This window comes from Ursus americanus, chromosome 20, assembly GCF_024610735.1.
Source record: "Ursus americanus isolate L20-20 chromosome 20, mUrsAme1.1.p, whole genome shotgun sequence".
NCBI classification, from domain to species: domain Eukaryota; kingdom Metazoa; phylum Chordata; class Mammalia; order Carnivora; family Ursidae; genus Ursus; species Ursus americanus.
In genome coordinates, this window is record NC_142146.1 from 4,027,687 (window position 1) to 4,041,446 (window position 13,760).

At 44.2% G+C, this 13,760-nt stretch overlaps 1 protein-coding gene across 2 annotated transcripts in view; it reads left to right on the top strand.

The window, feature by feature from the left end:
* The first annotated feature begins 314 nt into the window (after positions 1 to 314).
* The window catches only part of UBP1 (upstream binding protein 1), a 52,423-nt gene continuing 38,977 nt past the window's right edge, over positions 315 to 13,760 (top strand). The window contains exon 1 of one of the 2 annotated variants that reach the window (XM_045798305.2): positions 315 to 824. In XM_045798305.2, the coding sequence (XP_045654261.1) occupies positions 712 to 824 (113 nt within the window). In that variant the 5' untranslated portion in view covers positions 315 to 711. The remainder of the gene's footprint in view (positions 825 to 13,760) is intronic. The other variant, XM_045798306.2, reaches the window with a different exon arrangement.

Genomic DNA, 13,760 nt, shown 5'->3' on the forward strand with positions numbered 1-13,760 from the left:
GGAGGCGGTGGGCTGCAGGGGCTGCGAATCTGCCGCGTGGGCGGGGCCGCGCTGCACGGCCTGAACAGTTTCTCGGTCGTGAAGCGCCGGGAGTTCCCCGAAGCGCCGGGCCGTGCGGGGCGGGCCCGGGAGAGGGGCGAGAGCGGGGGGTGGAGGCGGGGCCGGGGCGGGGCCGGAGGAGGCGGAAGCGGCGAGAGCGCTCGGGCCGCAGCCATATAGGAGTCAGCGTTCGGGCCGGCGGAGCGGCGGCGGCGGGGTTGGCCGGGGTGGCGGGGCGCTAGTACCTGGGCGGGTGGGTCGAGGGCCGGGGTCGAGACCGGGGATCGGGTGACGGGCGGGCTGAGCTCCCGCCCCCGCGCAGTGCCGGGGAGGATGCGGCCGGGGGCTCCGGGGCGGGGCGGGCGGCGGCGGCTGCAGCGCTAGCGGCGCAGGGGGTGGGCGGCGGCGGCATGAGGCGCGGGGCCGGCGCCCGCGGGAGGGAGGCGCTGCCGGCGGCCCGGCCGCTCCCGCTGCAGCTGCTCGCCGGGCTCGCCGTGCCCTGCTTGCGGGGCTCCGGACGCTCTCGTCCCGGCCGCCGCCCGGGCCGCCTGTGGTGACCATCCGCCGCGCCGCCCGAGGCTTCACCCGCGCCCTCCCCCAGGGCGCGCCCGCGGAGCTCCGGCCCCATCGCCTGCTCGCGGAGGCCGCGCCGGGCGGCGGCGAGGCCGGAAGATGGCCTGGGTGCTCAAGATGGACGAGGTGATCGAGTCCGGGCTGGTGCACGACTTCGACGCCAGCCTCTCGGGCATCGGGCAGGAGCTGGGCGCCGGCGCCTACAGCATGAGGTACCGGGCGCCCTGGGCCGGGCGGGCGGGCGGGCGGGCGGAAGCTTCGGTCTCCTTGGGGAAGGCCTGCACGACCCCGGGCCTCTGCCAGGCGCGGCTGCGCCCAGCGGTACCCGGGCCTCCCGGCCGCGGGGTTCGGGCCCTGCCGCGTGGCCGTCGGGGCCAGGGAGCCCCGCGGGCGTCTGCCCACCCGGGTGGCGGGCGTGGGAGGGCGGCCCCGCAAGACGCCTCGGGAACTGCTTCTGAGGGCTTCATTTTTGCTGTAAAACTGGCCGGCTGTTAGGATGGCTTGGGTTGGTGGGGGAAGGGGCTTCCTTTCCTTGCAAGTGATTTACAAGCCTCTTTGGAGCTGGGTGGAATACAGTGTACGAAATGGTAGAACCTGTATTGGGAAAATACCCTCTAAGGTTTTGGTTATCAGTTCCTATTCAGTTTACGTTGTAGTCCTTCCTGGTTGCAAATTTTAATCACTTGCTGTTACAATAGTAATTATACCATAAGTGAAAGTAGTCGCAGGGGGGAAAAGCACCTTAACTTAGTGATGTTTTTTGATTGTTTCAAAGTGAAATTTTTCATTTTGGGGACCACCCTCTTAGGCTATTTTCTTTTGCAGAAGGCTTTACGATGCAGTAATTGCACAACAAACAATAGTTTGTTTAGTCTCTGCTGCCTGTACGAGCAGCCATTCATTTTGTTTAATTTTGAAGGTTGAAACAGATCAGAGCTTAGTCTCTGGCCTTTATCCTGAAGAATGCTGTGGTGGGTTTTGTTTTTGTTTTTAACTTCTCTTTGGTGGTTCTTTATTTTTAGCAGCTATATTGAAATATACTTTATGCACTATAAGTTCACCTGGTTAAAGTGTACAGTTCCATGATTTGGCAGCATTTTGTTAAGGCGAATTGAGATTTTCTGACTTTAATGCCTGATGTCTTTCAAGTGCTGTCCAGTCTCCCAGTAGCTTTCATACATCTCACTGCAGCTCTCTGGGAGAAGAGAGAGCATAAATGTCCTGAAGAGAGACTTCGAGGTCAGAGCAGGCCTGGAATGGTGGGGGCTGCTCCCTGAAGAAATTCAGCTTTTATATTTTAAAGGGGAAACTCTGGGCAGTAAAGACTGTCAGGAGGAGGTGTTTCTTGGAGTGTGGAAGTGTGTGCAGGAAAGCCTTTGGTCACCAGACTCTGACCCTGATTGGGTATGTGCTTCTCTCCCTGAACTTGGCACTTGCTCTCCACAGTTGTGCAACTTGAGGACTCTGGATGAGGTGGCTTATTTTCTAGAACAACTGTCTCAGTTGAAGAAATTGATCTATTGAAAGTCATAGGGTCACCTCACACAGTACTAGAGACAGTGATTTCCTAGTTAAACACAGGCCAAAAGTGCCATGCTGCTCCTTGAGACCAGTTAAGGCACATGAAGGGAATTTAGTGTTTTCAACTGAAAAGTTGCTTCTCACTTCGCAGTTACGGTAAAATGAAACTTAGCTGCCAAGAAGTTTGCTTATTAGGGTTATTTTGAGCTTTTACTTTTTTCCTAGAGTTTTATTTGTTTTAGTGACTCAGGCAGCTAATGAACTTTTGTTTATGGTTTATTCTGTGAAAAGGAAAGAAAATCATGATTTTAACCTTTCCCTGACCTTTGTTCTTAAAATATGTCTGACATCTTTATTATTATGGGTCTTTGACAACACTTGCCATGGGGAAACTTTCCATTAAATGTTTTCGGTTAATGCTTACATGGTTTGTCATTTAATCTAAAATTTCAGGTATTTTCGAAGGCAAATTCCAGTTTTTAAGGAGCTTATTTAGGTTTTTTTTTCTTTTCCATATTTAATTGAGCCCTCAAAACTGAGAGGCTGATGAGAGTACTTGCTTGCCTCTTGCAAATTCAAGGCCCTTTGTTTGAAATTCAGACTTGGGCAGTTCCAAAATGGACTTGATAAGGACTAAGGCTGAGGAAGGCTTTAGGCTGTTGCAGGCCTCCTTTGATTGCACTTCCCAGCTTGGACGTGGAGTCCTAAGAAGGCTGGATCTTAGAGGAGTGCCTGGTATCTATCTTCTGCATGGGTAGGCGGCATCTTTTCATCTGGCGTCAAGTGGGAAGTAAGGCTATTGATGCTTACCTTTCTCTTTGATTTGTTCAAGAAGTAAACTCAAGGTGCTAAATTTGAAATTATTGGAAAAGTGACTTCTTGATGAAATGAAGGCTGCCTACAAAATAAACTTTTTTAAATTCCAAAGTGAAGTATGCTTACTATAGTTGCTCTTTGGACGGCTTAAAGCATCCATTTTTATTTTTATTTTTTTTCAAGATTTTATTCATTTATCTGATAGCACAAGCAGGGCGAGCTGCAGAGGGAGAGGGAGAAGCAGGCTGTCTGCTGAGCAGGGAGCCCGATGTGGGGCTCGATCCCAGGACGCTGGGATCATGACCCGAGCCGAAGACAGAGACTTAACTGACTGAGCCACCCAGGAGCCCCTTAAACCATCCATTTTAAAGACTTTTTAAGAAATGGTTTCCTCCATTTGGGGGAAGATGGCTTGTAAGAAAGATGGTTTCTCTCAGTAGTCTGACTTAAACTCTGTTTACATTTGGGTGCCTGGCTGGCTTCGTAGAGCATGCAGCTCTTGATCTTAGGGTTGTGAGTTCAAGCCCCATGTTAGGCATGGAGCCTACTTAAAAAAACAAAACAAAACTATGTGCATTAAACAATGCAGGCTGATAGTATTGGGTATGTCATGGCAAATTTCTGATATTGTCTTTGCTTCTTCCCCTCCTTTTTTCCTCTTGGCTCTGTTTCGTTTTCTCTGTGTGTGTGTCTCTCTCTCCCTCCCCTCTTTTGTGTGACAGGTTTACCACATTTGTATGTGAGGTATGAGCTACTGCAGATTCTGTTTGAAATGAGGCAGGTCATAAATGTTTTTTAGAAACTTAATTATAATGTCAAGATTCTAGAGATGGGTGAAGAGACTTAGAAACTTCTAAACCAGTCCTTTTATTTTAAGTGAGTAAGCAAGCCCATAGATGTTAGTGTTGGTCCAAGTGACCTGTTAGTGGCACTACCATTCCAAATGAAGGCTGAGCTTCCCCTCGCTGAAGGAAGGCGGAAACCCATTGTAACTTGAAATCTGGGTCATTCGTGTTTTCTGAAGTAAGGGACAGGTAACTAAATGGCCTTTAAGAAAGTAGCTCATTAAAACTTTTTTAAGAGGGTCTTTTGGGCCACCTGGTAATTTTTTTTTACATCTTACTGTTTACATGAAATTTATAATCTGTAACAACTTAATTTTTAGGACTTAGGAAGTACTGTGACCTCTTTAGATGACACGTAAAATATTGAATTATTACCTTATGGAGGGCATTGATCTTGTTGCCGGGTAAACTGGGGAGACCTCGGGTCGTGAGGCTCTTGACCCAGCTTGTCCAAAAGATGTCACCGGAGGCTCTTGATCTCATCAGGAGAAAGACTTTAAGGACAGACACAACACAGCAGTACAAGCAGGAAAGTTTATTAAAGCAGAAGTATGCTCTCAAAATGTGAATGCTGGCGGGCTCCAGAGAGAGTAGCATCCCCTAGGGTTTGGATTTCTGTCCACGCCCAGTGTGGAGCCCAACTGGGGACTTGAACTCACAATCCTGATATCAGGACCCTGAGATCAAGACCTGAGCGGAGATCAAGAGTTAGACACTTAATCAACTGAGCCACCAGGTGCCCCTGGGTTTCTGTCTTAACAATTGTTAACAAGGGGGTGGAATATTAAGTACTTGAGGAAAGGATTTTTTGGAAACATAGCCCTTTCTTATTGGGTCAGGGGTTTCCTGTCATGCACCCACAGGGAGGAGATTTTAGGTATGGTAATGTGTATAAAGTATAATAAAGGGATAATGTGAACCTTGGCCTACTTCGTCAGCCATCTTGGACCTGTCTGGTTTGATCCAGTTTCTTGTGGTTTTATTTTGGAGTGCTGCCAGGACAGGCTCTGACTTCCTTATAGTTGGCAATGACTTCCTGTATGCTGGCGGGCAGGCATCCTATTAGAACCTAGCTAACTGCCTACTCTAAAACCATCATAGTTGTTTTCTGGGAAATGATAGGCTCGCTTTGTTCATTTTTGAGGAAATTTTTGTCACATACCCAGGTCTGAATAATCATAGTTTGTTAGTTTTTCTTTCAAGTTAAAGTGATATTCTGTGAGAGAAACTGCTCGGTCGGCCTGCAGATCAAACGGTGGCATAAAAGCTTTCCTTGAGACAACCATTGCACTTCGGTGTGCATTAGAAATGTATTATACCTACCCAAGAACCAATATATACTAAAATTAATAATTTTTATGTAGTGACTACCACTGCCTTGATTTGGGTACAGTTTGGTGCCACTGCCTTGATTCATGCTAAGGTACCAGCAGTTCTAATCACCATTGGTTGAGTGCAAATGTCATCAAAGTGAAAAAGGCAAACGATATTTTAGTATTCTGAAAATAGGTTTGACCTCCTGAACCCCCTGAAAGCATCTGTTTCCTCAGGATACCACAGATCACACTTTTGAAAATCTCTGGTTTAATGTGTGCATACAGTTTAGATACTTGAAATGTTTTCTTCTAAATTAAAGTAAACCCATTGTTAAAGCTCAGAGAAGTTAGGTAGCCCGCCACAGTGTCACTCAACAAGTGAGAGCTAGGATTTGAAGCTCCAGAGCTGGGGTATGCCTTCTACTTCTTTCCATTGCACCCTTGGCTGCCTACCAGTTAATAGGTGTTCTCCAGGTAGTTAGAGCATGATCTCTCTGAATAGGAGGAGAATCAGCCAGAAAGGCTATATATATTTTTTGTCTTGTTGTATCTTGATTTTTTTTTTTCTCCTCCAGGACCTCGCTGAACTTAATAGTTCTCCCCCCGCCTTAAAGATTTTATTTATTAATTTGACAGAGAGCACAAGCAGGGGGAGTGGGAGAGGAAGAAGTAGGCTCCCTGCTCAGGAAGCCAGATGCAGGGCTCGATCCCAGGACCCTGAGATCATGACCCAACCTGAAGGCAGACGCTTAACCGACTGAGCCACCCAGGTGCCCCGGAACTTACTAGTTCTAATAATTTGTAAGATCTCAGACTTTTAGTTAGACAGTATCTTTAAATAATAGTAGATTTGTTTCTTTCTATATGATCTTTACATTTCATTTTCTTGCCTTAGTGTGTTGGCTAGGGCTTCACTGCAGTGTTATTTAGAACCACTAAAAACTCGAGTTTTTAGTCTTCTTACAGATTTTAGAGAATGCTCCCAAAGTTTCATAAATAGGTTATCATTGTTCCTAAATGAGATTGGTCCTCAATTTTCTTTTCTTGCACTCTTGTTATTTACTTATTTTTTAAACATCAAGACTGTATCAGTTTCAGGTGAGTTGCTTGCTGTTTTTATGAGCTAAACGTTTTATTTATCTATGTATTTATATATGTATGTATGTAGGCTCTATGCCTAACATGGGGCTTGAAGTCACAACCCTGTAATCTTAAGAGTTGCACGCTCTGTGGACTGAGCCAGCTCGGTATCCCTAAACAGTTTTTTATGAGATGAGACTTAACTGTTCAATATTTCGTAAAGCTCACTTGGAATACAGCCTGGATTTGGTGATTTTAACTTTTTTGCACAAGTAGATGTTTGACTGCATGTGTAATTGATTTAACAGACATAGGAATATTCAGAATTTATGTATGTTAGCCAGTTGTGGTAATTTTAAATTTCATAGAAAATTGTCTGCTCTAAGTTTTCAGATTTTTTTTAAAAAGGTCTCTACAATGTTTGTGATTATTCCCTTTTACTTTATGTACTACTTGTGTCTTTTCCTTCTTTTGTGACGTATTTCAGAGGTATGTCTGTATCTTCAGTGCTTCTCAAGCCAAATTTTGGCTTTATTTTTCTTTTCGGTTGGATTTTCTATTTTGCTTTTATGGTCAATTTCTTCCTCGTTTCCTTGCTTCTCTTGTTATTTTCCAACTTCCTTGGTTGGATGCTTTTTCTTCCTTAGTTTTTGGTGTTTGTTTTCTAATAGATGCATTTAAGGCTATATATTCAGTTAGGTTTCTCAGCAGGATTTGAAGGCAACACCCTTTTCTTCATTCAGTTCTATAGTTTTTTTATTTTCTTTCTTGTAGTTCTTCATATATCCTGGACTCTAGCCTTTGATCATGCATATATGTCATAAATACCTCACCTCCATGACTTGCCTTTCTGTTCTCCTTTTGGTGGCTTTTGAACATTCTTGATTTTACTGTGGTCAAATTGACTAATCTTTTCACTTATAGTTAGTCTTACCTTACTCTGAGGATATAAGGTATTCTTTTTTTTTTTAAAAGATCTTATTTTTATTTATTCGACCGAGATAGAGACAGCCAGCGAGAGAGGGAACACAAGCCGGGGGAGTGGGAGAGGAAGAAGCAGGCTCATAGCAGAGGAGCCTGATGTGGGGCTCGATCCCATAACGCCGGGATCACGCCCTGAGCCGAAGGCAGACGCTTAACCGCTGTGCCACCCAGGCGCCCCGAGGATATAAGATATTCGTACAGTCTTTTCTAAAGATTTATTACTTTATATATCATACCTAAGTTTACAGTCTGTCTGGAGTAATTTTTTTTTCTTTTGTGTTTGGTATGGCATGAAGTACGAGGCCAATTGCACTTTTCCCTACTTGAAAAGACTTTTTACTCGAACCGAAGAACAGTGCCATTCTGTTCTAAATCAGCTGTCCAGAAGTGTGGTGTTCTGTTTCCAGATTCTGTATTCTGTCCTTGTGTTCCTGGGGAATACTCAACTAGATCATGCTTTGTCATTATATTCTTGGATTTGGTTTGTTAATTCTTAATTTGGGACTTTTGCTTCTATATTTATGGCTGAAACGAGCTTTTCATTTTCTTCTTTAGTTCTGTTTGTAGGTTGTTTTGACTTCAAAATTACATTAGGCTCATAAAAGGAGTTAGAAAGTATTTCTTCTCTTTCTGTTCTGTTGAAGACTTTCTGCAAGAACTGCCTTTGAAAGTTTGACAGAACTTGCCTATAAAACTATTCTAGGGCAGAAATTTTCTTTTGGGGAAAAATTTTAACCACAGTATCAGTCTCTGTAGAATTATTTTTTAAAGATTTTTATGTCTTGAAGAAAGTTGTTTTTAAGATTTTATCTTTTTTTAAGTAATCTCTACACCCAACACGGGGCTCAGAAATACAACCCGAAGATTAAGAGTCACATCCTCCACCGACTGAGCCAGCCATGGTGCCCCTGTCTTGAAGAAAGTTTTCACAAGTTATCTTTCTAGGAAATTGTTCATCTTACCCATAGTTTCAAATGTATTGGCATAAAGATGATAGTGGTGTTCTCATCTTTATAGTTTTTGGTTGTTTTTTTTTTAAGATTTTATTTATTTGAGAGAGAACACGAATGGGGATTAGAGGGAGAGGGAGAAGTAGACTCCTGCTGAGCAGGGAGCCTGATGCGGGGCTTGATCCCAGGACTCTGGAATCATGACCTGAGCCAAAGGCAAGTGCTTAACCGACTGAGCCACCCAGGCGCCCTTCATTTTTTTAGTTTTTATTAGTGATAGCTCCTTTTTTATTCATACTTATTTGTGCCTTCTCTTTTTGATCTCTCTCCTAGACATACATATATATGTAATTTTTTAAGGCATGTTGGACCAGACCCCAGACCTTTTGTGCCTTTAATGTTTGTTAAGACTACAAGAAATTCCAGAGTTTCAGGACACTGCTTTTTTTCTTGCATTTTGGTCAGCACTGTGGAGTTGCACCCCCTCAGTTCTGTTCTTTTCTTTGTTTCTTTTTTTTTTTTTTAAGATTTTATTTATTTATTTGAGAGAGAGCTGTGCATGTGCTCGCACATGCAAGCAGAAGGGGGGGAGGTGGAAGCCGACTCCCGCAGAGCAGAGCAGGGAGCTGGATGCGGGGCTTGATCCCAGAACCCTGGGATCATGACCTGGGCCGAAGGCAGATGTGTAACTGACTGAGCCACCCAGGCACCCCGTGCCTCCTTAGTTGTTAGCCATCTCCCCTTTCTTACCGGTTCTTAACATCTTCCACCTTGCCCTCTAGAATTGGCCATCTGCTATCACATGGATTGAATTGTGTCCCCCCGAAAGGGTATATTGAAAGTCCTAACCCTCAGGACCTCAGAATGTGACCTTATTTGGAAATAAGGTCTTTATAGAGGTAATCAAGTTAAAGTGATGTAATGAGGATAGGCACTGGTGTCTTTATAAAAAGAGGCCATCTGGGCACAGAGGGATGACTAAATGAAGACATATAAGGGGAAGCTGGCCATGTGATTGGAGGGATGCATCCACAAGCCAGGGAGTGCAGAGGAGTTCAAACACCAGAAGTTGGGCGAGAGGCCCAGACCAGCTCTGCCAGCACCCTTATTTCAGACTTCTGGCCTCCAGAGCTGAGAGACATAAATTTCTGTTGTTTTAAGCCACCCTGGTTTTGGTACTTTGTTACAACAGCGTGAGGAAACTAACACAGGCAACTTTGTCTCATAATGGTATCTTCACCTTCCTGTTCTTTTGGAAAGCTGGCTGTCCTCTCAGTATATTCTTTTCCTCTGAAGCCCCAGCAAGTGGTGGTGGTTTATTTCCACAGCCCCCCCCCCCCCCCCCCGCCCTGCTCAGAAAATGAGGGAAGGATCCTCTTTAGCTCTCACTGCTAGCTTTCAAGCTGTGCTGCCTTTCTCCTTCCTTGTAAGACCCCCCAACTTTGAATTTCATGTTACCAAATAACAACCAATCAGTCCCCCAATTATTGCAGTCATCTTAGTGATTTCTGGGTCAGTCCTCATTTTTAAATTTTAGATCCTGGTTCACTGTCACTATCTGACACTACTAAATTCTTGGTGATTTCAGAATATATCTAAATGGGCCTTCTAGTGGCCTAACATTTCTGTTCCTTGTATCTTTCGTATAGTGGTATTATCTTCAGCTTCTCAGTCCTATGATCATATGTTAGACCTTGCCATTTCCAGTATTGTAACCCATGTATAATCTCAAATTCAGAGTTCAGTGTTAACTACCACTTTCTATGCTTTCAGCTCACTCAGTACCTTCCTCTTGCTGTCATTTGGCCCATCTCCGGTCCTTCGTCTGACCCTGTTTGCCTATTTTTTCTTTTTTTTAAAGGTTTATTTATTTTTGAGAGAGAGCATGAGGAGGGGGAGGGGCAGAGGAAGAGAAGCGGACTCCCCACTGAGAGTGGCTCCATCTCACAACCCTGAGATCATGACCTGAGCTGAAATCGAGTCGGAAGCTGAACCGACTGAGCCATCCAGGCGCCCCATCACCCTCTTGAACACCTTTTTTTTCTTCAGCTAGTTTTAATTTTCATGGTCAGTTGTATTACTTCCTTGCATATACCCTTGTCTCTCTTGCCTTCTCTTGCTTTATTCCCCTCCCATCTTTTTTATTTTAGCAAAACTGTGACCCTGATTAAATGTGATTTTTCACTTCCTTTAAGTCACCTAAGCAGGTGCATGTGGTCTAGAAAGCATTGAATGGGTCTCACTTTAAGTTCACAGCCTCAGTATTCCGGTGCATCCTGTTGCCGTTGCCCCTGTGTTGCCCTCATAGTGGCCTCATCCACTGCTCCCCACCCTCAGCACTTGATTCCAGGACTGCTCGGGCCCTCCCACCACTTGCTCCCCATTCCCGCTTTCCACTGATTGAGTCCCTTACTTAGCACTTCCTTCCACAGACTGCACTGGCTTAGATGTTTTTCTTGGTGTATTTAGGTGTGGATTTCTTTTATTTATCCTGCTTTGGTTATTTGGGCTTCTTGAATCAGTGAGTTGGTATATTTCATCAGTTCTGGAGCTTGCTCAGCCTGTATCTCAAATATTGCCTCAACAATATTTTTCCCTCTTCTGGAACTTCAATTCAGTGTGAAATCTCACTTTGTGTTTTCTTTCTCTTTCTCATTTTCCATCATCTCACTCGCTCCTGCTTTCTGAATAACTTATTTTTGCCTATATTCCAGGTTCCTTATCTACTCTACTCTACATTTCTGTCTGAGCTACTGTTAAAGCTAAGTTCTTAATTTTAGCAATTTTATTTTCCAGTTCTAGAAGTTCTGTTTGGGGACATCTGGGTGGCTCAGTTGGTTAAGCATCTGCCTTCCACTCAGGTCATGATCCTGGGGTCCTGGGATTGAGCCCCTGTTGGCTCCATGCTCAGCAGAGAGCCTGCTTTTCCTTCTCCCTCTGCTTCCCCCCTGCTTGTGCTCATTCTCTCTCTCTCTCTCTCTCTCTCTCTCTCTCTCTCTGTGTCAAATAAATGGAATCTTTTTTTTTTTTTTTAAGATTTTTATTTATTTATTTGACAGAGACAGCAAGAGAGGGAACACAAGCAGGGGGAGTGGGAGAGGGAGAAGCAGGCTTCCTGCTTAGCAGGGAGCCCAACTCGGGGCTCAATCCCAGGATCCTGGGATTCTGACCTGAGCCGAAGGCAGACAGACACTTAATGACTGAGCCACCCAGGTACCCCAATAAGTGGAATCATAAAAAAAAAAAAAAAAGTCCTGTTTGTTCCTTTTCAGTTTTGCTGTCCCTTAAATTTTCCTCTTCCTTGCAGATCTTTTTGGGCTTGTCTTATATTTCTTTGAACAGAGTAAGCATAATTTTATAGTATAAGTCTATTAATTCTAGGATCTGAACTCTTTGGGGATATCAGTCTATGTCTAATTAGGAAAATAGAAACCATTTAGATGTTTAAAGCAGAAAAAGATGTAATGAAGTATTTGATTGCAAAGGTGCTAGAAGGGTTGGTGGCGGGGAGGACTTGTTACCTGGTTGCTCCTGGACTAGCTGCTGGAGGCATAGCTGCTAGAGGCATGGCTGGTGCAGCCCAGAAATTTCCTGTAGCCGCAATCTGTGCAGTTTCCTGCCTCTCTGTGTTTTCGCACTCCCTTTTAATTTCCCACCGGTGCTTCCCTTGTACAACTAAGCAAGACTCCAGCTGGCAAGAAGTCTTGTATATGTAGTTTCAGACCTCGAACCCTCTGCAACAGAGGCAGAGAAGAGCTGAATACCAACAGACAGATCTGGAACTGGGTGTATGCCATCTGTTGTTTTTGCTGTTGATTCTTGCTCCCAGAGTCTTGTTTGTCTTTGTGTGCCTGGTTATTTTTGGGTACTGGCATTTCAAAATTACTTGTAATAATTTGAAGCCTTGAGAAACTTTTCATTTGCTTGTCAGATCCCTGGGAGCTCTACCTGTTGGGGATATGGGATACTAGAACTTTCTTCAGGTTCAGCCTAGTAGAAATGATGATCTTAAATTATCTGGACACCTGATTTTTCCTTTTAGTAGTAATTATTAGTGCTGCAGTTGATTCATTGGTTCAGGAGGTATTTGAGACCCTTTGTGCTAAATGCTGGCGTGAGTCAGTGAAGTGAAACAAATCTGGGGAGATGGTTATGTACTTACGGATGATACAGACTTAAGTCCTGTGTACTGTGGGAAGGTGATGGGCTATGTGGGTGGATAGAGCAGGACAAGGGAAGTTGGGAACATGGATGAGAGGACTGCAGTTGTCCAGCTGTCACTGTGAAGGTGACATTTAAATTAAGTGAACTAGACGGACATCAGCAGAAGAGTAGAGCCAAACCCAATGCCAGTGCAGATGCCTTGAAAAAGGCAGAATGGAAGGATGGTGTGGGGGCAAGGGGAGTGAGGGCAAGTAGAAGAGGGAGAAGAGCAGAGTGAGTGGGGCCTCGAAGGGACCCTAGTTGAAAGTGAGCTGAGGGAGAGAGTTCAGAGGAATGAAATGATCTGGCGTCTGTTTGAGGAGGATCACTGCTCTGTTGATTGGAATGCATTTTCTAATGAATTAAAAAATTGGGATTTCAATAGCAAATGATTTTTTTTTTTAAAGATTTTATTTTCAAGTAATCTCTACACCCAACTTGGGGCTTAAATTTACAACCCAGAGATCAAGAGTTGCATGCTCTACTGACTGAGCCAGCCAGGCACCTCTTTTTCTTGTCCTTTAAATGCTACATATATATGACATAAGAATATATATATGTTCATCTACCATGGAACCATTTTGACTGTTACAGTTGTTTTTCATGAAGAGAGTTAGGTTCTAAGTCTTAAAGTACCACTTTGAAGTTGGAAAAGTTTCTGTATCTGTCACAAGGTTTTCTGTCTGTGCTACTTAGGTGACCCCTAGGTTGCAGTGCTGAGAAGAGCTCCTTTAGAGGAGGGTTGGGGACCATCGCTGACTGTGTGTTTCTCAGTTGTACTTGTATGCTTAGAAGTGTTTTGACAGTTTCCAGGTATAAAGAGGAGAACTAGTGGCTAATTAGTCTCTGAATAATCAGTCTGGTGCTTTAATAGAGTATATGCAGGGAGGAGGGAATGCAATGCAGGCTTTCTCTCCCATCTCATTTATTTCAACATTTTGTTTTAAATTGAATTTAATTAAAATGGGGTAGCCAAATATCTTAATAGCTTGTAGAAATAAAAATGGAAAATAAAGCAATTCAGCCAAACCCTTGCTCTTGGTGTTGATATAGTAGTTATTCATTTGGATATATTTTTTAAAAGATTCATTTATTTTAGAGCGAGTGAGTGAGCAAGCACGGGGGGGGGGGGCAAGGGGAGAGAGAGAATCTGGAGCAGACTCCCTGCTGAGTAGGGCTCAATCTCAGGACCCTGAGCTCATGACCTGAGCCGAAATCAAGAGGCCTAGCTTAACCAACTGAGCCATCCAGGCACCCCTCATTTGGATATTTTGTTATTATTTTACTTTTTATTGAGGAATGAACATAGAAACATTATCAAGATACAAATATACAGGTCCATGATTTATCTCAAAAACAAATACTTGTAACTCATACATTAATGGTGAGAATGTAAAATGGTACAGCTGCTTTGGAAAGCCATTTGGCAATTT